A 25,690-nucleotide genomic window follows, 5' to 3' on the forward strand; every position below is an offset into this window, starting at 1 on the left:
TGTTATCTTCTTTTGTACTGTGCAAATACAGACCTCAAAGGAACACAGAAGAACTTCAGAAGTTTATAGCTGAAGTCTGTAACTTTCATACCGGACCAACATTTCCTATATTTGATGTGGTTCTTACACTCTCAGATACTGACACCAGAGAGAAAGTCCTTCCAGTTTTCCATCCTACAGCTCAATCCTGCCTCTGTAAGTGCTGTTAGAGGGAATTGTTTCATTCGACATTTACCTGGTTTGAGTTTCTGACCTGGGGAAACGGCCAGAGTGGACGTGATGCCCTCGAACCCACGTGAGGATACCGGTGACGCTTGGGTTACAGGGCTGCTGGCGTACCTGGCGCCTCTTTCGCTGATCTTGCCGGTCGGTGCGACGGGCTGCGTGCGTGCCAGGGCAGGCGTTGCGCTGCCTCTGTAGTTGGAAGACTCGTCGCCTGGCAGTAGGCAGTCCGGCTTGAGGGCTCTTGAGGAGCGGAGGCGAGGGCAGCCGCCCGGACGGGAGGCCGGGCCGGGGCTGCGCCTGCGCGGGGCCGCACACGTGGGTGCGCCGGGCGGCGCGGCGGCCGCGGAGCCATGGGGAAGAGTCGGGCGCGGCGGTTCCGCAGGGCCCCCTTCTCCCCCACCGGCCCCGAGCAGCGTCGCGACGGGGAGGGCGATCCCGAGGACGAGCCGGCCGCGGAGCTGCTGGAGAAGGTGCAGGCGGGAAGCGGGGGCGGGCGAGGGCGGGCTCGGCGCGACCCCCAGCCGGGGGAACGGGGCTGGCGGGAGCTGTGCTCGCCGCTACGGTGGGGGTGAGGCGAGGGCTCGGCCCTCCCGGCGGTGTCGGGTGAGGATCCGGGTGTCCTCGGGCGCGGGAAGGAGCGGCGGAGCGGTGCGGAGCGGAGCGTCCCCCGCCGCCCGTCCCCGCTGCCGCCGCGTCGCTTCTCCGGCGTCACGGCTGCGCCCGCGGGCGGCTCGGCAGGGAGGGGCGGCGGCGGTCCTGTCCCGGGCAGGCCGGCAGCTGCTGCCGCTCGCCCCGGCACCCCGTCCGGCCTCTTGTTCTCTTTCCTGACCGGTTCCAGAGGGGCTGTGCGGAGGGCTGCTCTGTGCCCCTCGTCCCAGGCGGCGCTTTGGAGCAATTCTTGCAGTGCTTGGCTTCAGTCTACCCCACTGGAGAGTTTTCCTCCAGGTAGCCAGAGCGATGAGTCCAAGATCCACGTGTAAGGAATAACTGATAGAAAATGCTGAAAAAGACTGGGTTTGGCCGCATTCCTGGTTTTGGTTTAAGTATTACAGATGAAAACTAGTTTAAACCTCTTCCTGTGCATGTGACTTTAGAATCAGAAGTAAAAATCTGCTTTCCCTTAAGTAAATAAATCCCCTTTATTTGCTTCACCTAATTGAACTCATTGAAGGAATCACTGCTTGATTATTCTTCTGGACTAACCTATTTAGTCTTCAGAAAAAACAGAAAGAGTAAAAAAAAAAAGCACAGGTGAGGATGAAGTGAAAGACCTCTATCATTTTCAGCGAGGCAGGACCTGATGTACCACTCTTCTCCACTCTGCTCTTCAGGAGATGTTTATCTTTTCTGTTAGGTTTTCAACAAAATCCATGACCTTCCAGGATAGGCACTTCTGCTGTTTTATTATTTTTATGGTTCACAAGTCTTACATCTCACCTAAACCTCTGTTACAGCACAAGTCAGCGTTGTCTTGTGGATGTAGAGAATGCTTGCTCCTTGTCTTTAAGCAGATGTTTTTAGTCTAAAAGCTATCGTGGTTTTTTGTATTTTTTGATTCTTCAGTTTGTCTTTATGGTGGCATATGTTGTACTTCCTTGATGCTATTCCCCCCCCCCCTTTTTGTCCATTTTTTTAAAACATGGTAATTGAAAGTAGATATGAGGTCTCACCAGTGCCAATTAGTGTCAAATTTGTGTCTGAACTATGGCTGTCTTGTTAGAACACCCAGAATAGTATTTATCTAGTCATATAGTTAACACACATAACCTAGGCAAAGATTTATAAACTTCCATGGAAGTTAAAAGCTCTTGATTCTATTCAGGAGCAGTAAAACAGGAGCTATGGTGCTAGGCCTGCAAATCAAAAGGCAGATCAGTCTTTTCATTCCTACCTTTTCCCTCCCCACTAATCTGCCCTGTTTGTGCCTCCCCAGCTGCAGCATCCAAGCGCAGAAGTGAGAGAGTATGCCTGTGCCAGCATTTCCAAGTTGTTGCAGCAGAAGCATGTAATCCCAGCCTTTCTGCAGAGAGATGTTGTCCGGTGTTTAGGACCGTTGTTGATGGATCACAGTTTAGCTGTTCGCGAGACAGCTGCAGGTGCTCTCCGGTAAGCAATTGTTAATAAACAGAGTTAGAATGAGATACCCCTGGCTTGGTAAAGAAAGAGTGGGTTTTGCTGTTAAAAGCCATGAACTTGAATGCCAACTTCTCTTGCTTCAACTCTGTTTTGAGTAAGTATGCCTACGTCAGTCAAAGTCCCTGAAAGAGGGGCTTTTCTTGCTCCTGTAGGTGCCATGAGACTTTAATCAGGAGCAGCGTTTAAGTTAGTTACTACTGTCTTATCTACTCCCAGTGGAACGTGCTGCTTTCCATCCTTATGTTAGGGGGGGAAAAACCCAGTAGTATGAAGGAATACAGGGAACTTGAGTGCTGTTAGTATGGCATTTTGTGTCTTGATAACGCTGTAGGAGCAGTGGGTTAGTTAGAGAATGCACTCAGCTGACTTTTTGAGAAACTCGTCAGTATTGAAGAGCAGCATTTTGAGTTGGTATTCTGCAGTCAGACCTACAGCTTTATTTGTACAAAAATGTAATGCTAATACCTGTTAACATTCATATTGTATCTTACACTGAGTAATACCTGCCAGTAGTAATGTTTTAGTACAGATAAGCTTTCTAGTTGTGCTAGACAAGTGAAAATATTTTTTTTTTTTCCTAACACCAAAGTTATTCTGTTAGGAAGATAAAACACTAAAGTTACTGATTAAGCAGATCGATTTTAAAACAAAAAATACAATGATCTTTAGAGAAGAATGCTGAATACATGTGGTTTTTTACACATTCCTGGAAAGTATTTTATCTGATCCAAAGCATTTATTTTTTTTCCCAGAAATCTGAGTGCTTGTGGGGGATTTGAAGTCTGTGATGACATGGTGACAAAAGACATCATGACACCTCTTGTTGCACTTCTGAAAGAGGTGTGTTTATTTTTATTCTGATTTTAAAACTGATCTAGCCATTGAATTATCCCATTTTCAAAAATAGTTCAATTTATGTAGCTATTATGAAGATAAGTTACGTGAAAAATCTTTTAAAAGAACGTTTCAGTAGGTTCAATAGTATGAAAAATATTCCAGAGATTCCAAACGACTTGCTTCTGCCTCCTGACCTGCTAACCTGGGCCCATGGTGAGGTTTGCTGCCTAGGATGAATTTTGCATAAATGGTCTGGAGATTTTGGGTCTGGAACATCAGTCAAGTCTATTCTAGGATCTAGATCCAATGTTTATGTTGCACCATTATTCTAGTGAGGGCTTTTTTGGTAAGCAATTTTGTCTAAATGAAAGCTTGGATTTACAGTTGGGTAGTTATTGCTATTGTAGAACAATCTGTACTGAATACCTATTCTTTGTTTGATCCAGGCGTTGCAGTGCAGTTTGGAAATTGCATTGAATTCTGTCACCTGCTGTCTTTGTATGAACAGCCTTGAGCAATACCATCATTTTCTGTATGTTTCTTCCCCATTTTAAAATGTGGGTAATAGCATTATTGTAAAGCACAGCAAGATATTAGCTGAATTAATCTTTGTGATTAGAAAGAACTGTTGAAAATTGCATACAGGCTGTAGTAGCGAGAAGCAGCATTTTGGGTTCTAAAATTGCGAAGTGTTTCTTTATTAAAAAGCTTCTGAAGATTACTGAATGCAAAGCAAGTACTGTAAGAGTCTTTTTACAAGAGGAAAAAAAATATCAATGATTCATTTCCATTGTAGCCTGGTTCTCATAGAGAATAGGAAACTAGTCAGGTTTTCTGGTAATAAACGCTTCATGAGAGATGTCTCTATTCACTCTGCTGCTAAAGTTTTGGTTTTGCTTTTCTCTTGGCTTGTTTGTTTCCCAACCCTGGCTCTCTTGTTTGGTTGTAGTGTAGCACTGGACTAGATGCTAACCAGCTCTCTCCAAAGAAATGCAGGGAGATGAACAAAAATTATATCGAAGACATAGCCAATGAGGCTATTAACTTGCTGTGGAATGTATGGTAAGTGCTGTGTAAACACTGGCCTTTTAGAAGACCTAAATTAAATTGTTCCTGAAAAAGAGCATGGGAATTGAAGCAGAAAAGAAATGACTGTCCTTGCATGGGAAGATGCCTGCAGCAGGGGGGTTGGAACTAGATGATCTTTAAGGTCCCTTCCAACCCAAACCATTCTATGATTCCATGTATTCATTTGCCAATTCTGATTTCTGATTGTGTTGCTGCTACGTGTGGCTTGCTTAATAAATGGCAGACTCTCATCTGATCTGAAATACAATTCTACCGTAAATTACTTTGTATGCTTTTAGAATCCTTCACATAGAAAAGTTGGCCATTAGCTTTAGGAGAGTGACAAAAATGTCTTTCTATTGGTTGTTCATCCTAAATACAGATACTGGTTTCTGAACATGTTCTGTCGTAGTCTCCTGCACAGTTTGGGTTGTGGTGTCCTGCATGCAGTTCCTGTAGATCCTTATCATGATACGGCAGATGGAGAAAATTAAATTCTGATCAGTGGACTCCCGTGCTCTGGGAATATGAGGAGTTTTTTTACTACTTCCTCCCTCTGCAGGTCATCCCAAAAGCTTGTATTATATGTTTGGACAAACTGTCCCTTAATGACTGAGGCACTGATAAAAATCTACTTAATTAGGTGAGAAAGAATGTGAATTGTTCAATTAGTAGTTTCCATTGGAAACACCAGGTGAAGAAAGAGAAATGGCAACACTATTAATACAGAAATGGCTATAAACATTGAAGTGATGCAAACCTGTTCTGAAAGTTCTCTTTGAATTGTGTGTTGTTTCTCTTCATTTTGTAACAGCTCCATGTCATTATATGCTTTGGTCCATACAGAATTTTGTTTTGTACTGTGCAGTATTTCAGCGGAGCTGCCTCTCTGTATGGTATGGCTGCTGGCCTGAGGCCTAATTTGTAAATTGGGGGTTTTTTTAAGGGATTGGAATCTAGAATAGTACAGAAACTGCTTGACACAGAATACCCTTTGTAACTCTGACTCAGCAATGTTTTGTGTTCATTTTTTTAATTGCTTTTGTAGAAATAAGAGCTTTGGAACATGAACTATAATCATTAAGTGTGCTATAAATCACTTCTGTATTTTGAACTTTGTGGCAATGACCGTGAACTGCTGACTCCATTGCTAGGTTTGGTACTGATAAAATTGGGGCTGGCATTGATGCTGAGACATACAAATTTTTTAAGACCCTCATACCTAATTAGTTCCCATGCTTTTTTAGTTTGAATTTGTTTTGTATCAATATATTAGTTTAAAAATGCAAATAGCTGTGAAAACTTGAAGAAACACAAATCCCACTGTTGGATAATTAAAGCATTTAGCATTTATTTAGCATGTGTTTCTGAATTCTGAAGAGCAGTCACTTTCTGGAGTAAGGAAGTACTGATGTGAGAGGCAGCAGCCTACTCTGTTGTCAGTGGGTTTGTGGATGAAGTCTTCATGGCTGCAGAAAGCCCTGGGCTGGCTTTGTAGCCCTATGAGCTGCCTTTTATGCTCTGGCTGGCTCTGGCTGCGTGAGACTATACTTAGGCTCCCAAATAAACTCCTGGATACTGTGTGTGTGAGGAAGCAGCTGGCAGGAGCCAGCTTTCCTTAAAGGTCCAGGTTATTGCAGTCACTCTCTCTCCATTTTATGTAGAGTTGATCATAACCTCGAAAACGAAGGATAGCTCTTTGACCAATGTGTAAATCTTAGGTAGGTTTTTAAACTGTGAGTAATAGTGAGTTACTTAAAATGTTGTTACAGTAATTTTTTCCTGGGAAAAGTGTTTTATTAATCTTTTTCATGCATTAGTGAATGCAACAATACTGCAGTATCCATATTCAATAAAGAAGGATGTCTGGAGTCTGTGTTACATTACATGAAAAAGTTTTCCACGAATGTGGATCTGGCTATTTCAGTAGGTAAGTGGTAAAAAGAGAAGATAATGATTTAAAGATTTTTTTTTTTCTTTACTATATGAATGCAACACTGATGTCCCATCCGTTGCATAAGGCACCTGCTTTAGCATTACTTAAACTTTACACTGAATGTAAGACTTTGAATTCCTTCCTGAACAGCAGGTCATTCAGAAGGTGACATCTGTTGTGCTTGTTTTCAGTCCAGAGGGGAATGGCTTATTGATAGTTACATGGGAGGAAAACTTTTGTGGAAAGCAAGCTCTGGATGGAGGCTGTGTTTTTAATTTTGTTTTCTGGTTTTGATAATGAAGGGTTTAATTTGTAGAGCAAAGGACATAGTCCGTCTAAAAAACCCCCAAACAGCTATCACTTTCAATGTGTTTTTACTAGTAGCATTGTTATAGTCTTATAATGGTCTTACAGGTGTATGTGCTCGCAACGTATTTTGGTGTTTTCCCTAGTCAGAATACAATGGAGAAACTGGATTTTGAGTAGCTGAGGTTAATACAGCTGGTCCCGTGTCTGATGTGGTGCTGTCCTCACCTGTTTTATGTAGAGGTTTGTCTTTTAATCTAAAACACAGTTTGTGAAGGACAGTGTCATACTGTTAAAACATGATGCTGCATGAAATGTTTTTTCTTGTGTCTGTTTCATTACTCCAGCTTTCAGGAGGATAATGCTTTCTCATTAGGAGAGTGAAATCTACTATAGGGGTTGTTAATTATCTTTGTTGTTGTTTGCTGCAGCAAACTGCTTGCAGGCAGTGACAGAAGATAATCCAGATCTTCTTTCTTCATTCAATGCTTCTGCACAACAAGTATTGGAAACCGTGATGTTGTGCCCAGAGACCACAATGAAGCATATCCTTCTGAGAACGCTGATAGCAGGTACGATGCTCAGGGGCATTCATTGCTTTGCGATGGAGAGCACAGTGTATAAAGGAGGGTGGGAAGGACAGAAGGCTTAGTCTTCTCTGATATAGTCTGGACAGCCTGTATAGCTGGTTCATGAGGTTATTTCTGCCTTTTGGGATTGTGTTTTGGAGTAACCAAATATTTGCAACTAGTTTTAAAAGGGTCTTAAATGCTTGATTCTGAATTCAATACCTGTTCAGGATGGTAACCTATTTTAAGTGTTCATTTGGGTTTCCACAGTGAAATCAGTCAATAATAAGTAGTACAGGAATTGTTTTGATCTTAACAGATGTAGGTTTTACATCAGATTCTCTACCTTGCATTCTTTTTTCCACCACAAATGCTCAACCATGATGATTTTTCGCATTGGAGTGTAATAAATTAATTTTGAGAATCCTTAGAAAATGGTTATCTCACGTGGATTTGTTACCACAGATAAAAAATGTCACCAAGATTGCTCTGCATAAATATTCTGTGTATCCTTACATGCTGAAATTTACTTAAGCTTAAGATGTGGGCATAACATAGTTATTACAGATGAGTATGTGAAATGCTAACCAGAAAAAAATACAAGACTGTAGAGAAAAGACTTGAACATTCATACTGAAATACAAGCACTGAGTATTTCAACTAGTGGAGGCTGTGTCCTTACAAAATATATGACTATTACAGAGCTGGGAATTGAGTATTTTAACAGATATTTATCTTTCAACTATCTCATGTTTAGGCACTATCTGGAATATCAAGGATACCATTCCGCCAGGCAGCCTGGGAAGCATGGTTAATGCAATCTTGAAGATTTTTTCAGAATCTTTAGCAATAGATGCTGGTGAAACAATTATTCGTATGAATGAAGCTGAAAAAAACAGGTTAAAACTTGCTGCAGAGACAGAAACTGAGGAAAACATGAGTGATGTTATAGACAACGATGTTTTGAGTGAAGATGATGACATGGAAGAAATACCAAAAGGAAAAGTCAGAAGAGAAAATGACATTTCAGACCTACTTCCAGTAAGTGTGGCTGGCTGGCTCGCTCAGAGAGCGCTTAGTGCGTTTGGCTGAGCATCTGACTGGTCTTGAGTGAAGTAGCCAGAGTAGCTGCCTCCTGGTGTTACTAATTCTAACTCCCAAATGGCTTGACTATTTTAGCTAAAACTTCAAAGCTGAACATGGAGAGTTTCAACTCAACTTGTTCAAACGTGAGCAAGTTGCATGGCACATCAGGAAAGCGTATTTCCATTTTTTTCCTCTAGTGGAAGGTATAGGCTTATCTGACACTTCCTGTAGCTACTGCAGGAAGTTCTGATGTCTGCATAAGGCAAGTGAGGCTTTCAATGGTTGTAACCGTTCAGTTGTGAGTGGAGATGGCACAAAGCTTGAGGAATGCATTCACTATTGTGTACATGAAATGAATAACATAAATGTTTCTGCTAGGGCTTTAGGTAACATTAGGTAATCTTGTCTGTTACAACTTTACTGCAGGGGGTGTTTCTTAAAGGTAAAATTTGTTCCGAAGCATCTGGCAGAAAGGTGATAGGGTTTGTTTGCTTCTTGGTTTTGTTTGCCCTTTTTTGTTTTGGTTTGGGTTTGTTTGTTTGTTTGTTTTTTTTTTTATGTGGAGGGATGAGATGAGGAAGTGGCTGGATTGCATTTTTAACTGGCAACCTGGGTGCTTTAAATCGCACTGAAATGTTATTTTACAAAACTAAATTTGATTCATATTTTTCTTTTTTAGTCTGATAAGTGGGAACTGAAAGAAGTGACAGCTTTACTGATGGCTCAGCAGACTGCTCTGGAAATCATTGTTAATATGTGCTGCAGTGAAGGTTTGTAGGAAATCTCTTTCATTGCAAGTATTGTGGTGCATTTTGTTTCTGGAATAGGTTATGTTTAGTTTGCTGTTTAGTGATCTTAGCTTTTAAGGGTGAATGCACATAGACTTCTTGTCCCTGATAGCCTCAGCTGGGGGGCAGATTTGATTGTAATTTCTATTACTAATTTAAGGTGGTTTTTTTCTCACTTAAATAGTTTCTATCGCTTACATGTTTTTTGCATGATACTACATGTGCCAACATTTAAGAACTAACAAAAAAGCACTTGTGCCAAAGAGATATTTCGTAAAAAGTATTATAATAAATTCTTTGTTCAGTTAGAGCATGGTCTGAGTGTTCATCTAATACAGTATGGGTGTGAATCGTTGCAGGATGGGGACATCAATTTTTATAAAGCAGATGAATCTTCTAGTTTTGATTTAGGTTTGATACTACAAGTGTTGCAAAAGGAGGAGGTGAGACAGCTTTTACATGCAAATCTGGCGGCAGTGCAGATTTAGGCTGTTCAGAGTTCCACCTTTGTGAGCTTTTTTGGAGGATAAAGACTGTTACTTTGGGGGGAGTAGGAAATAAATATTCTGTATCTTCTATGAAATCTGATACTCAGTTTTGATAGCTTTTCTCTAGATCTTCCGGAAAATAAATGTGTCTCAAATTCTGTTTAAAATGAACAAACAAACCCCCCAAAACCCAGAAAACTCCTCCAAAACATGAAAATTGTAATTGCTAGTACAGTTCGTAAGCCTGATGCAAAAGTAATTGTGTAGGAGATAACTTTGTAAGTAAATCTGTCAGGTTCTAATAAAATCTGCAGTAATACCCAGATATTCCCACTGGTGATTTTTTTATTTCTCTTACAGCGTAAGGAAATTCTGCACCTAGTATATGAAGCTCTTTTTAAAACTGCATTTCTCATCTAATGAGCTGTAATTGATAAGCTCTCCCCTTTAATTGGAAAATCTCTTGTGGATAAGCTGCATATTCTGCCATTCACTCAGTGCAATGTAAGGTTGATTGTGTTGTATTTCACTACAGTACTTTACCCATTCATGGGCAGACAGAAACATAGTCTGTAGAAATTAAGAGGAATCCAGAGGCAGCTGTTGATTTAATTTTCAAGTTATTTGAGGACTAAAATAGCTTTAGCCATTATGCTGAGCTCATAGAAACACTCGGCTTGCCACAGAACTGAGGGAAATAACCAGGCTGGCAAGAGACATGTTTTACTGAACGCTGGCCAGCGTTTGGAAGAAGCAGAGCGCTCTCCCCTTGGCAGGGGAGAGCCAGGAGACTCCAGCTTTGCTGTCCAGTCTGTAGTTTGTAGGTTACCAGCACTAGTTAAGATGGGATTGCCTTTGGAAATACTTCTGTATTTCCAAGAACGTTACAAGAAACGGTATCTAATCTTAGATACGGGCTGATGTTCCAGAGTGTGATTCCTGCTCTGCCCTGATCACTCACTGTGAACACATGATGACTGTTGTCTTTGTTGTTGCTGAATTGCTTGGTCAGCTCATTTAGCTATCATTTAATTTTCAAAGGAGATTTTTTGTTTTGTTTGCTTTGTAATTTTTTTAGAAGAGGCAAGAGACTGACTGAAAGGGGGATGTCTGCTTTGTTTTCATGCTTGTTGCTACTGTGGGTTGCTAAAACATAAAAGACAAGCCATTTTCTCCTGCAAGGCTATTAACATTAGCATATTATGGCTGTAGAATTAATTGCATATTATCATAAGCAAAAGAAGATGCCCGTGTGATCAAGTTGGTGCAGCCTGATGAGTTACTTTTGTGTCAGACAAACAGTAGTCATCACCTTCAAATGAATTCTTAAGCTGCTGTGCAGTGCAGGTGAAATGCCTTCATTTAGACCTACCTGTCTGTATTTTAAATGAATGAATTTACCTTTTGCCACAGAGAAAGTGCATGGCTATGACTGTAGTTACTACAGTACCTGGATCTGACGTGAATCTGTGTTGTCAGGCAAACTTATTTGGGGGTGAATATGATATTTTTTGATCACAGTAGTTCAATATCCTGCCTATTATGCAGGCAGAGGTTTCACCTGTTGTGAGGAGGATCAGTCCAACCTGTAGACTTAGGACTTGCGTAAATACCAGTGTCACACCAGTTAAAATGTAACCAGGTTTAAAACAACTTTATCTAAACTGGTGCAAACCCAGTGGAAGTAGGTATATCAGTTTAAATATAAATCATGGACTTAGTTTGTGTTTGTCAGGCCAAGTCTGCCTTAAGCCATGGACAGACGATTTGCTTTGGAGTAGCTGTGCTTGTTGGTAACACTACCTCAGCCCCTCTCGCCTTGTCTGCCCTTACAGATCTGCTAGTAGAGTAAATCATTCAGTTCAGGTTTATAACTATAAACATAGTTTAATTTACTTAAAATATGTTGCCTGAAATGGCTAACATAGATGAGCTGGCTTGCTTTGCTGTGGTCATTTCCTTTCAACTGGCCTTGCTGTGGAGACAGTAACATCTTCATCCAGCCCAGTTACTGCCCAGTCAGAGGACATCTGTCTGTGGCTTCAGTATTGCCCGAGAAAACAGTTGCCTTAAAGTGACTGCAGTTAGTAAACAAGTTAAGTGAAACTGGTGTATTTGCATGCTTGAATCTACCTCAAAAAGTAAAATGGTACAATCCAAGTAAAAATCTTAGTAAATGCTTTATGAAATGTTTCTTCTTTTCCTTTTTTGGTATCTTTATGTGAAGCATAGTTAATACCAGAGAATGAAGTATTAGTGTATGAAGAACCTCTCTCATAAGAATACTTGTTGCCTGAGTTAATATAAAATAATAAAAAAATTAAATAAAACAATTTAAACAATAGTAGTACAATATTTAAAACTGTGACTTAATGGCATGTGGTTTGTGTGGACTTCATTAGAGCCCAAAAGCTTAAAGACTCCTAAATCAAGAGCTGGAGCCAACTATCATTGAGAAGTAGGAGACCTATTGCATGAGTGCTGTTGCATTTGCCAGTCTGTCTTCTGTTCTCAGATCCCTCTGATGATGAATGGGAAGAACTCTCCAGCAGTGATGAAAGTGACTTGTTTATGGAAAACTCATACAATGAGGGGAGTGGGCTGCTGATGTCACCCCTGTGCCTCTCTGATGAGGTTAACTCAGCATTTCTGAACAACCTCATTCCAAAGAAGGTATTGTCTTTTCCAGCACATGGTACAGTCTTTTTCTTGTGCCAGATTTGTATCCCAGGTTAGGAAAACAAATTATCTCAATCCATCTGGAAAAAGGAATATTTTTTAAAAATCGCTTTAGCTTCCCTTTTTTTGGCCTAGAGGTGGAGCATCATCACATGAGCTGTCTTGACCTAAATAATTTCTTCATGTAAGTGGGAATAGAAGGTTCACATGTTTCAGAAATCTGGGGTTTGTTTTTTTTTTTTTTTTTAAATTTGTCTTTTCCAAAATACAAAGGTTATTATTCCTTGATTTGGACATGAAAAAGATTGCCTGCAAAAAGAAAGGTAACGTCGAGTAGAAGCATGACTGCCAGATTTCCATATTAGTTAAGTGAGGTGGAAGTAATGTATGTGAATGGCAAGAGTCAGCCCTGAAAAAGTGAGAATTTTTCTTTCTTCCTGTTTTACACATAGTGTCAGAAGTACAATATTTGACACTGACAAGAATTCAAATGTTCTTGTTTCAGAGTTGTTTTGCTCATTCTTATTTGAGGTTGTAAAGATGAAGTTCGTCATTTGAATAACTTATTATGCTAGTTCAGCAGCGTGGTAGAATTCTGACCCAAGACATCAAGGTTTGAGATGAAAACATTCAAGGCTTGTTGTACTTAATAACAAGCGGTCTAAGTTTCATGGCAAGGTCTTTTAGACTTGCAGCTATCTGCAAATTCTGTAGCAGAATCTGTAAGAAGAAAGATCTAAATAAGAAAGAGTAGCAAAGACCTAGAAAATCACCTTTTGTTCAGTACAGTTGAATACTTAAAATATACTATGCTAAACCCAGTGTATAATTGCACCATTTGAGTGACTGAGGAAGATTCTGGCATTTTTAGCAGGTGAGACACAAAAAAACCAGCTAAACCTTTCTTTTTCCCCTCCCCAGATTCTTGAAAAAACTGCTTTTCCGAACAGTGTTGCTCTAGACATCTGTATGCACAATCCGTCTTGGAAACCATTAATTAAAAAGTAGGAATTTCATTGTCTCTCTCACTATTTTTCATGTGTATTCAGTTGTTTTAGAACTCTTAGAAGGATTGTCCATCTTTGGGTTGCTTTTAAGATTTGCACAATAGCAGATCTGATACGTGATTTTGAATAAAGAGATACAAATGTTTGTGTAAACTGCATACTGGATCACAGCCTTATTTAATTCAAGATCTTTCTTTGTATTTCAACATCTGTTTTCAAAGAGATCTGCTAAGTGCATTTTTTGTTTGTTTCAGACTGAATGCAGTGCAGTGTAGAGCTTTAACATGTCTTCATAGCATTTTGTTAGTGTCAGATGTGGATTGTCTTGGAGGAGCTTCAGCACTTCAGTCCCTTGCAGAGCATCTCTCGCAACTGGTCTTTTCTAAAACGGGTAAGATGTAAAGGGGGCTTGCTGACCTATTTCATATAGATACAAGGTACATTGTTAAGTTTTAATGCCATATTATTATTAATTTTAGCCCTTTGATCTTGCAAAATAAGGATACTGAATGTTGGAAATGTGCTGACAAAACAGTGTATCCCAGTAAGATGTGTTTATCCAAACTGCACCTTGCGCAGGTATGCTCCTAATGCAAGAAGACGCTTTACGTCTGTGTGTGCGCACACAGGAGGTCACTAAGTTAGTGATGAATCCTGCCTTGCTGTGAGACCAGAACTGGTTGTTCCTTTTTGTGATAATAGCAGGTTTTCATCAATCAGACAAGCCATGAAGAAGACAGGACGTTTTCATTTTAAATGTGCAAACTAGCCTAAATAGATGTATGAAGAAAAGAGTATCTAGCACAGTCTTTCACATAATTTTTTCTAGGAAACTTATGAAACCAAAGGTGGTTGTTGCAAAAATCTCCAGAACATACGTGCTTATTACAGTAGGAAAGATAGCAGCCACCTTGTCTCCAGGACGTGCTTTATGCATATGATTGCATAGTTTTATTGAAAATATGTTTGTAATAAGAAAATGTGCAAAGTTCTTATGACTAAACATTAAAGCCACTTAACGTCCTCTTACAGTGGTGGTTTGGTTTCAATGGAGAAAGCAATAAATTTCATTTTTCTAAAAATACTATTTTAGAATATCAGATATATCCTGGTAAACACTATAATATGTCCATTGTATTTCTTCCAGGGCACATCATTTCATAGAGATACTGTGATGGTTTCCCCATAGATCTGCTAGTATCAGTATCATTGGATGGTCTAGTGTAGATATGCAGCAGTTAGCATTTCCAGCTACCTCCTGTAATCTTTCTTATACATCAGATCAGCATCATTCCAATAATACTGTTGGACCATTTATGCTATGATCTCTCTGTTACTGTCACTACAGAAGCTGAATTGAGATTAAAAAAACAAAACCACAAAAACCCCAAACAAACAAAAAAAAAAGTGATTCCAAGCTGATGATCTGGTTCCCTGACAGGCTGCTTCATTCAAACTATTCTGGTAATCTGTTTTTGGTTTAAGGTCAGTGATGATGGCTTTTCAAAAAATAAGAGATATTCTTAGAGGCTGGAAAAGCCTGCCAAATCTCAAAATTGCCAGAAAACATTTTTCCTGAGACAGATCTGTTGAAGTCTAACATATGCATGGCTTTGTCATTTCTTGTCTCTTAGAAGCTTGTTAAGCTCAGTTTTCTTCTCTTCCTTCAAGTGTCTTCATTTGTAGCCACAAGTGCGGTGTATGTAGTTCTTACTCGCTGTAGTGTATAGTATGACACTGCATTAATGATTGGAAATGCATCTGCCTGCAAAACATAACTTTTTCTCAATGTCATTAAAAGCATATGATCTGTCTGTGGGAACATTATTACTGAGAGTGTAGTGCTTGAAAAATGCAGGAAACAAAAATAAATAAGATGTGTGCAAGGAAGTTCACACAAAATATGTCTTGTGCTGGAAGAGCAGGACTTGAAGATTTCAGAGTTTACATGTTGTGCTTCACAATAGTCAAAGTTCTTAGATGAAACTGTAGAAGTGGCTAGACAGAGGGTGCTAATTAGTTTAATGGCCCATGTCCATTTTTGTTAACATACTATTTTTTTAATAGTTAAATGCTATGTAATGGAAACTGCCAGATAATGTTGATAACATACCAACATGTGGTTAGAAGGAATTCTGTGGTTTACAGGGTGAAAAAGAGGCATAATGATCTAGTTGCTTACATGGGAAAGGAGAAGATATGCATGAAATAACTGAGTTTCTGCCATCTGGAGTAGTCCAGAAAATAAGAACACATTAGAGGAAAATAAAAAGCTTCAAGAAATGCAGAACGTGTATTGAAGATGATGGCTGGTATTGACGAATTTGTGGTTAAACAGGAATAATGCAGTATTTGAATCATGCATTTCTGAAAGGTTATTAAACCATCAGAAAGCATGCTCTTTATAGGAATTGGAAAGTGTCCAGCGTTCTGGGTGTCTAAAAATCCTGCTTAGAAGACAGAAGAAAGGAGTTAAAGTATGCAGTCAGCTTCTGTGGTTTTCTCAGTTCCTGCATTATGGCCTCGATGTGATACCAGTTTTCAAGCTTCTGTTCTGCCAGCGGTGGTTTGTACCATGCGTTAGGTCACAGAAGTGACTTAACCAGGGATGTGCCTGAAAATGAGGACCAACTGTGGTCTAACCTCCAGATGCAATTAATACTGAATTCAAACAAATCACTATGGTTACAACCTACAAACCCCAGTCTCTGAAAATCTAGCTCTTCCTGTTTGTGGTAGTACCTGGAGGAACAATTAAGGGATTAAGGAATTTGTATTTCTTTGCTTCTTGTATCCTTCATCTTACTGTTTAACTCTTGGCTGTGGGTTCATTTCTTTGACAGAACTCCCTACAGACACAGAATTCCTGGAAGCCATCACCAGCGCTTTGAGGGCTCTCCTACAAACAATGGCATCAAAGAACATCTCCCAGGTAAAAGCTTTCAAACTCAAATGCTCTGGTAGGTTCAAATTCATGTGAGATTGTGCTGGAAAGTTTTTGAAACAAACGCATTCAAACAAAGTGCTAAATTTCAGCAACTGTGAACACTAAAAGAACAGCATTCACTCTTTGTATTTTTCATGGACCTTACAGGAATACTTTTTTAGATATCTCCTCCTTAACATATAAACAGGTGAAAGGTATTTAAAGACCAAAATAGCAATAAGCCACAGGTAGTATCTTTAGGAGATGGATATAATGGCAAGCATTTAGTAAATTAGCACCTGGAAATGTGGATTCTGTATTTCCTGATGTCATCTAGTTGAAGCTGGTTGTCCTTTTAGAATCTTGGTTGGACATGAATTGGTGAGCTAAATGAAGCATAATAGTTTGTTACACAAGACGTAATACTAGATGGTCTGCTGGTCCTTTCTGGCTTTAAACTGAAAAATGAGGTTCTGTACTATAATTCGTAATGAATTGGAAACAGGTATTGAGCTAGGTAAGTTTGTGAAAATCCCTTTGGGCTCAACTTTTTCCTTTAGCTTCATGACAGCTTTGGTTCTGAAAGAAACACCTTAAGAAGGTGAAAGGGAGAGTTTAACTGTTTTCTTGCTAATTACATTTTCAGACTTCATGTAGTTTTCATAATACAGGACTCTCTTTCTCTGCTATAAATTTGCCTGTGTTCTGTAAAAGCAAATGATCTGTCATATTTGAAAATTTCCATGAAAATGTAAATATTTCTATCTTCCTCCTTTTATTTTTTCCTTTTCTTTTTTTTTTTTTTCCCTTGCTAAACAGTGTATGACTCCTGAGCAGCTCTTGGCTTTATGTGAAGCTGGTATTCACAGCAGCAATGTCAGTGTTAGAGTGAATGTAGTGAGCATCCTTGGAATTTCTGGCAGCGTTCTGGCAAAAGGACAAGATACAGCTGAAACACTAAAGGTGAAAAAGCAAACTTTGCATTGCAAGCCTAAAACAGTTTTGATGCTTCTTTCCATTTTCTTAAGTATTGCTGGAAAAGTAATTTTTTCTTTCTTATTTCAGATGATTGGAAAATTTCTTCTTGAGGTTGCTATGAAGGAATCTTCTCTCGTGGTAGCAGGGGAAGCCTTGGATGCACTTTTTGATGTATTTGCAGATGGTAAAGAAGCAGAAAAAGCAGCGGTACAGATCAAGTTGCTTCCAGCCCTGAAAGAATTTCAGCCAGTGTTCAAAATGAGGGTAGGCATCAAATGCAGCCAACTCGGGCTCAGCACACAGTGTGGGTTAAAGCTTTGAGATTTGGGCTGCTAGAAGAGATAATTAAGCAGGAACATATGGCTTTATAAGATGACCATGAAAAGAACCAAATAATTGAATTCCTGATATTCCGCTTTAGAGGAAAGCAAATATACTTACCTTGCAGTTCATGGAACTGCCAGGGTAACAGCACAGCATCCTCATTGCAACATCTGCACGACACCATCAGCGTTATTGATGTCCAAATCACTGTATCATTCTGAAACCCTTGTAAAAAAAAAAAAATATATATTCTGCAGATGTGTCTGAAGAAGAACAGCTAAATTGGTGAGAGAGAAGTCCCTTCTGAAGTTACACTGACATCTTCTGTGTTTAACTTGCTTTAGTTGCAAGTGGACATTTTTGTTCTGTTGCTTGTTAATTAAAATAGATCACGTATTCTGTATTTTCAAGAATCACAAGGCCAAAATTCTAAACTGTAATTTTAGGTACATCCTTGTCTTAAATAGAGAATGACCTTCAATATGTTGTTTCTTTAGTCAGAGGAAGCCTGAGGAGTGACTTCATGGTCTTAAAACTAAACACTGTACACACAAAATACATACCTGACAGTGCTACGGTCGGTTGGTTAGATGTACAAGGTCTTTCACATAAAAAGCTACCAAGAGTAAGTGTATGTTTCAGATTTATGAGTGAAATAGCATGCCAGTAGTAGTATAGTTTTAGGCAGAGATCTATTATAGTAAATAGACTTGCAGAAATAATTGCTAGCTACCCATATGCACATGTGAACGTGTTGGAGTTCGCAAAAGGCATGGGTAACGTGTCTTGATAGAAGACCTATATAGAATTACTATAAACTTCAGGTGATCTTATTGGAGAAACTTTTCCATTAGTAAAGTATGTATTTTTTGGTCTTACAGATGCGAAAAGAAGGCAAAGGACAATATAGTACAGATCAACTGTGTGTTCTTGACAATGTGAAGATGAATTTGAGAAGATTCATTGCATATCAGGAGGCACTAGGGAAAACCCCAACTTGAAACATCGAGGAACTTTAAACTAAGGTTTCCCTTATTGAATAATGTTTTCCAAAAATATAACCATTTTGAACGTCTAAAATTTATTGAGCAGAGCAGTCTTGCTTTCATGTTAATATTGCATTTTTTTATGTTCAGTATTTTTGTACTTCTGGGTTGATGCAATATGAAAGTCACATCAGCATAAAAAAACCCACAGTATACTTTAAGTGTTAGCAGTGACAAGCATGTGCTCTTGCAGTCCAGAGGTCTGTACATAGCACCTCTGTCATTGATTAGAAATCCTCATGTATCCTGGTAGAAAGTTGTAATTGCAGGAAAAAGTAATTTAGAGAATATTCTTGGTTATGTGCCAGATCAAGAAAAAAATTTTAAAAGCCTAAGATACATTTCAGGGAATCAAGCAGTGGCAGAATGGTTCATATTTGCTCTTAACCTATTTCTAGAATTGCACAGGCACTTATGGCAAGCTTCCCAAGAGAAGTGTGTGACAAGTGTGTAGATTACTGACAGCACTTGGATCTGTTACTTCATGAGGTTTATCAAATAGAAAGCCGTTTCAGATTAATTTATTATATTAATCATAAATTTTCTGATATTTTTCAGTTTGATAGCTTTTTGCTGTGGAAATTGATAGAAGAGGATCCTACGCTTATACAAAGCTCCTTGGTTTTTACTTTATTTTGACTGGTATTTCTGAAAATTGAGTCTTCTGATTTACTTTCTTCCTTGTAATTCTACATGAGGATGAATTTGAATTCAGGGAAGTAGTAAACCTAACAAAAAGGGGTTTTGTTATACTGAGGTATTATCTGAAGCAACTTTATAATTGCTTAAAATATCTTTTTCAAATATTTGCAATAGAAATTTTTAAGCCATAAAATACAGAAACTATTTTAAAAAGAAGTCACTGATTCATGAAGATTGTCTGTGAACTTCCATATATCAAAAACTTTGGATTTATTTCTGTGAATGAGATCCTCTCATACACATTTTTTAAAGGAAAAAAACCTACAACCGAACACAAAAACATTTTGTTGTGCTGATTTTTTTAAATGGGACCCCCCCCTCCCCCTTCATTTGATGTGCTGCCTTAGCACAGGCATCTAGGTTTTGGCAAAATTTAGCCTATGATGTTTAGGCATGGAACTACAAAGACCAAATTTGCTTGGTTTGTTAGATTTCAGTGTCTTGGATTGCAAAGCAGGCTCAGGAACTGACTCGATAACTTGCAAATGACTGACTTTATGAAATCCTGACATAGGGTATTTTGTAAAATGCAAGACAAAGTGAAAAATTAGTTTAAGCAGCAATACTGCCTGGAAGTCTTGTTATTGCAATTACTTTACAGGAGTTGGATGAAATGTGTGATGTGATGCCATGCCTGCTAATCAAGTGACTGAGTTGAGAGTGTGGCATCGTGAGAGCTCAAGGGCCATTGAGCCTCTCCTGGAGAAGTCCTGAGGAGCACAGAGCAGTTGAAAGGTTATCCTGGGATTTGGCAGGGGCAGGCAGTGAAGAGGGGTGGACTGTAACAACTGAGGCAAGAGTAGCTAGGTGGATTATGGCGTAAGACTGCACAGTGTGTGGATTTGAATCCCAGTGTTATACGTGCTGTACGCTGAGGATAGTATAATATTAACCTGATAAAAGTTATTACTTTGTTTGGAGCACTTAAAAGGACTTTCACACAGAAAATTCTGCTGTCATTTTCTGGGTGCTACATGGAAGTGCAGGATGATCTAGTTTGGAAAGGATCTCTGGAGGTCTCTTAGTCCAGTCCCCTGCTCAAAGCAGGACTTGGAGTCAGATAGTTTGTGCTAGGCCTTGAGCATCTCCTAGGATGGAAATCCCACGACTCTGGACAGCCTTTTCCAGTACTTGACTGCTCTTGCTGTGAACACTATTTTTTTTTTTTCCTTTTCCCCTTGTAGGACTTCCCCCTGCTGCAAAATGTGCCCCATGTCCTTTGACTGCACACCACCAAGAAGAGTCTGGCTCCATCTCCTCTTATAACACCCATTTGGTAGTTGAAAACAACAGTTATATTCCCTTCTTCTCCAGGCCGAATAAACCCAGCTCCCTCAGCCCTTCTTTGTACATCGTGTGCCCTAGCCCTCTAAGCGTCTTGGTGGCCTTTTGCTTGACCTACCCCACTGTGTCTTGTGCTGGGGGGCCCAAAACTAGACACAGTACTCCAGATGTGATCTCATGAGTGCCGAATAGAGGGAAGTAATCAGTTTTCTTGACCTGCTGGCCATGCTTCTGCCAATGCACCCTGGTGTTTGTTGGCTGTCATGACTGCAAGCGTGCACTGCTGACTTCTCTTCAACTTACTGTCCTCTAGGACCCTTAGGTGCTTCTCTCCAAAGCTGCTCTTTGGTCATTCAGTCAAGAGCCTGCTGTGTTTCATGGGATTGCTCTGTCCCAAGTGTAGGAGTTTGCATTTTACATCGAGTGTAGCAGTCAGAATCTGGTTCCTGGGGAGTGTTAGAACAATGAAGTATGTTATTTTTTGTTTAGGGTTGGATTTTTTTAGGTTACTGATGAGAAGAAACTTTCATCTTCAAATATGAACCTGAAAGTTGCAGATGAATATATAGAAGATAGGGCATGCACTAGAGAAAAAACTGGTTTTCTTAATATAATCTATCAGAGCCTGGTTTTTTCCTTCAAGTGAAAAGACAGATTCTCATTTAGATCTTAAACTATTCCAGCAGTAGGAATGCTTGGATTATTATTTTTGCTATGCACTAATCAGTTGAATGTCTTAAAAAAAGAATTTGTGTCATAAGATAAGTGCATAGTATGAACCATATCGCTTGCAGAAGCGTATGAGTTTTAGTGCTTAAAGTATTTGCTTCTGTCTTCTGGTACACATGCCATTTCTAGCCAATAGGTGAAAGAGAAATGAGGACATGCAAAGGCATTTTGGTTTCTTGTGAGTTTTTACAAAAACCCTAACATAGAAAAACTAAAATAATGTCTTCAACTTTGTTTCATCTGAGGAGACCAGAGCACTTTAGTGGGCCTGTTTGGCTGAGGGCATGAAACACTGACAGGTTGGCAGCTCTGTCTCCAGCTCACCAGATATGTTTGGGTTGATGGAGAGGTAAGCTGTAGCTCTTGGGAGATGTTTGTTGTTTCGTTAACCTCATCACTAATATTGACACTTTCATATGTGATTTCCTAACATGCTGTTTTGTAAGATCTTTGCCAAAGTCTATTGCCCTTACCAGTGGCCCATAGCAAAATGGAGCCCTTGTCTTCCTTTCTATGATATTCTAGTTATCCAATAATGATTAGCCAACTGCATATTTTGATGTCCATACTTTCATTTTTCTGAATGCAAAAATCTTACTCTATCACCTGCCTGGCTACCAGTTTAGTATAACTTGCTCTTGGTGTCTAATGGAGGGCTTGTGACTGAATGAGAGTTAATAATTTTGTACGCTAATTTAGAGAGCACATTCTGCTTCTAAGGGACAAGATAGAAGATAATAGGAAAAGCATGGAAGACTTTTGTCTATGGAAGACAAGGCAAGTTATCAGTGATTTAAAGAAGTGTCAGATTGGGGCCTAAAACCAAATGAGATTTGTAAGTACAGAAGAGCTAAGCGGTAAGATTGGGGCTATAAAAGTCGTTCTGACACAGTGTTGTGGTTTAACCTGGCCTGTAGGTAAAACATTGCGGGAGAGAATCAGAAAGAAAAAGGCAAAACTCGTGTGTTGAGATAAAGACAGTTTAATAGGACAGAAAAGGAAGAGAATAATAATAATAGAATATAAAAAACAAGCACAATTTCTCACCACCCAAAGTCCATGCTCAGGTAGTTTCTGAGCCACCCTGGCTGCCGTCCAACCTCCCAGTTATATACTGACCATGACGTCATATGGTATGGAATATCTTTTTAGCCAGTTGGGGTCAGCTGTCCTGGCTGTGTCCCCAGCTTCTTGGGTGCCCCCCATCTTCTCATTGGCAGTGCAGCGTGAGAAGCTGAGACGTCCTTGACTGCTTGGCAACAACTAAAACCTCAGTGTGTTATCAACATTAGTCTCATCCTAAATCCAAACCACAGCACTAGACCAGCTGCTAGGAAGAAAATAAACTCTATCCCAGCCAAAACCAGGACACACAGTTAAGGAAAGTTAGGCAGCAGAAGTGATGTGGTGCAAATTAAATGTTTTGGAGCCTCTTTTGGCACTGGTTTATTTAAATAGGTTTAGGGTAAGCTTGACACGAAGACAAGATCCTTGACAGCCTGCAACAGCAAAGCCAGATCTTGAAGATACTTTGAGGGTGGCAGAAATTGGACTCATCTAGACTGTGCAGCATAAGTAAATAGATGCTAAATAGATGTAAGTGATCTTCATCAGTTTATGTAATCACACAGATAAGACTGGTATCAAAACAGGTATCTGAAACTGAATTTGTTTGCTTATCCTGGTCCCTAAGGCATCATCTGTCTGTGCTTCAATTCAAAACTGCAATCCTTTGAAAGTATGGATTGGTGCTTTATTTGTCTCCCTGTCTGACACCTAGCACAACAGAATCTGCCTCAGAGCTGAAATTTTATACCAAAATAGGTGCTGAATTTAAGTCAGCGGTGTTAAGTAAAGAGCGTAGAGAGCGTGGTGTGCTCCCCTCCCTGTTCAGAAGCTGTAGGACCGGCAGCATTTGCTGCTGCTTTGGCCTCTCTGCAGCCTGCAAAATGTTGAATCCCCAACTGTGTAGATAAGGAGCTATCATTGCTACGTGGTTTTATTTTTGCTCTCTATGAAAAGAAACAAGTGGCAAGATTTAAATAAGCATTTGTTGTGAAGTACTTCTTATACGTCATGCCTTGACATTCAGAAGATGGCTGTATACCATATTATAGTCAGTAGGTTAACTCTTTGGGGTTTGTGGTGTGTCTTTGAAGGTATTTTTTTTGCACAGTATGTTTTTTTTTAAAGATTGTCATCTTAGAGAAACAAGAATAACTTTAACCAGTACTACTTGGCTTTGTTTTATGTTTGTATTTTGCGAGAAAATATTAAAAAAATCAGAGCACAGTAAAATTACAAAGAGAACTGTGTCAGAGAACAAATTAATTTAAAATCTATTTGTAGTTAAGTATTATTCCACAAGATATGCATTTCATTTATATTAACATAAAACAGCCAACCAAAAATGTGCGTAAACTCAAGTTCTGTTTCCTTAGTAATTTTCAGTAAAAGCATTCCCAGAGGATTGGATGGAACCATCTAGTCTTACATTTACTGTTGCAATTCAAATTCAGGCAATGGTAGTGGTAATTGAAAACAATGTAATTGTTCCTTTCTGGCACAGATGAATTAAGCAAACAATCTAAATATAGTTTATGTTGGACATACTGTTAAGATATATAACATTAAGATAATTGGCAAAAACTGAAATTCTGACAGTCGCAGCAGATAAAGGAACCTGAAGTTTTTCTACAAGGGCTGAAACGTGGTGAGCCTTTCTGTTTGAAGCAGCTTTTACTTGAGTGGCGGTTTTCTGTCTAATTTCCAAATAAATTCACACTGTTAAGTTTTGTACCTTCTGGGAAAAATAGCATGCATTTAAATCAATTCATTCCAATTTTATGTTGTTTCTGTATTCGTTTCATAAGTTCCGTGTTTGCGTGAGAGGCATTTTGTCAGACATAATTCAGTGACCATATAAAAACATAGATTGAGACTTACACACAAAGGATATGGTAAGACGCTTTTTTTTTCCTTTCAAATCTGGGTGTCAGGAACTCCTTGCATTACTGTTATATTAAGGGCTTAAATCAAACTGCTTGTGAACTGAAATAAGATACTATTGTAATAATCTGTACATTGTTAGAACGGTTGTGGCTGCTACATGTTCTCAACACAGCGGAGGGTCCCGATGCAGCCCTGGGGTTGTGAGGTACTCCCATAAATACCTATACCAATTTTAAAGGTGCATTGGGATTTCAGTATACCTTCTCCTGGTTTTGTGTTCCTTTTTTGACAAAAATCCTGGTGAGGATTTTTTTTTCTTTTCTTTCTTCTCTGACACATGAAATTTTTTTTTTTGAACTTTTAAGGAAAATTGCATTGGCCTTTTCCTTCTTCCTTGCCCCATGATGGAGAGTGAAAGGCACTTCAAGTGCGGGGGTTTTTTGGGGGTTTTTGGTTTTGTGTTTTTTGTTGTTTGTTTGTTTGTTTTGTTGGGGTGGGGTTGCCTTTTTTTTTTTTTTAAATAGCCCGTAGCTATACTCCCTAAAGCCTTTGTGGTAATACGCCACCCGTGTTGTGTCCTGGCTTTATTTGCTTGAGACTAGGGTTGCTACTGAGGAATCCTGTACATTAATAAACCTCAGACCTACAACAAAACTTGTTTACATGTATGTGCTATGAGTGTAGAACAAATCACTGGGGTTTTTTTCAGAATTAGTTGCTTTTTAAAAAAAAAAAAAGCACAGGTATTTTTTCTGTTACTGTTATATCTTTAGGGATAACATGAAATCCTTTATTAGACTTACGCTCACTTTTCTGTGTTGCGTTTAAAAAAATAATTTATGGATTGAAACCTTTTTATTTGCATCTCTGATGTAAGAGGAACATCAGGCTAGTAATTTTCTAGTTACCTTTTTTCTGGTATGTTTATAATTCTCAGAATAACTGAAGAATGTGGGGTTTGAAAATGGGGTTATTCAGTGCGGTTTTTCTCCAGTTCCAAGCTGTGCTCATGTTTCACCAGTTTCCACTTGGCTTTTGATGGTAGTTTTAGGTACAGATCCTGATTCTCAAGGCAATTAAGTCTGTTAACTCAAACCCCAAATTTCACCCTACAGCTGGGTTTCTCTTGGACAATGCAGATCAGATACCTGTGACAGAACAGAGGAGGGCTGGGGACAAAACGTCCTGCTCTGGGATGGTGGGGAGAAACCAGAACTTTGGTTGTCATGAGGAAGCGGTGCTAAGACGACTTTTTTGCAAACTGCCCAATTCATGGAATACTTGGAATTGAAATGCAGCTTTTTCATTCCAAAACCTCCATCTTCCTAAAGAGAAATCCTCTCCCATGCAATTCTGAAACTACGGGAAGCACCGGGCCCTCCATGCAGTATGCTGGAAACTTTCTAGCTGATATTATATTAAAGATGTTTTAAGGCTGTAGTATGAAAACGCTAAAAATAAAACTGCATCTGGTGAGAACTTGTACTACTAAATGTTGCTGTTTGCTGTGTCGTGCATGTGATGTGTTTTTCCATCTGCAGAAGCATTGGCTATACAAGTATGGCACCTAGGCTATCTTTTCCTCTCCTTTAGAGCAGAGTGAGATGCAGAAGTATCTGTAACC

The 25,690-nt window shown here is 39.4% G+C and overlaps 1 protein-coding gene across 4 annotated transcripts; it reads left to right on the forward strand.

Annotated features, from left to right (window-relative positions):
- The first annotated feature begins 61 nt into the window (after positions 1-61).
- HEATR3 (HEAT repeat containing 3) lies at positions 62-23,917 on the forward strand. 4 transcript variants are annotated; one of them, XM_075765977.1, is made up of 15 exons: positions 62-195; positions 2,159-2,331; positions 3,114-3,201; positions 4,148-4,260; positions 6,087-6,196; positions 6,940-7,080; positions 7,835-8,118; positions 8,843-8,933; positions 11,955-12,112; positions 13,040-13,122; positions 13,380-13,516; positions 15,969-16,057; positions 16,871-17,014; positions 17,117-17,293; positions 18,235-23,917. In XM_075765977.1, the coding sequence occupies exons 1-15, from the start codon at positions 115-117 to the stop codon at positions 18,352-18,354; spliced, it is 1,989 nt and encodes a 662-aa protein (XP_075622092.1). In that variant the 5' UTR covers positions 62-114; the 3' UTR covers positions 18,355-23,917. The 4 variants fall into 4 exon arrangements, with proteins under 4 accessions (XP_075622092.1, XP_075622093.1, XP_075622094.1 ...); XM_075765978.1 differs by lacking the exon at positions 62-195 and adding an exon at positions 527-695 and having other exon boundaries at positions 13,422-13,516; XM_075765976.1 differs by lacking the exon at positions 62-195 and adding an exon at positions 528-695.
- The last annotated feature ends 1,773 nt before the right edge of the window (positions 23,918-25,690 follow it).

This window comes from Balearica regulorum, chromosome 13 (genome assembly GCF_011004875.1).
Source record: "Balearica regulorum gibbericeps isolate bBalReg1 chromosome 13, bBalReg1.pri, whole genome shotgun sequence".
NCBI classification, from domain to species: Eukaryota; Metazoa; Chordata; class Aves; order Gruiformes; family Gruidae; genus Balearica; species Balearica regulorum.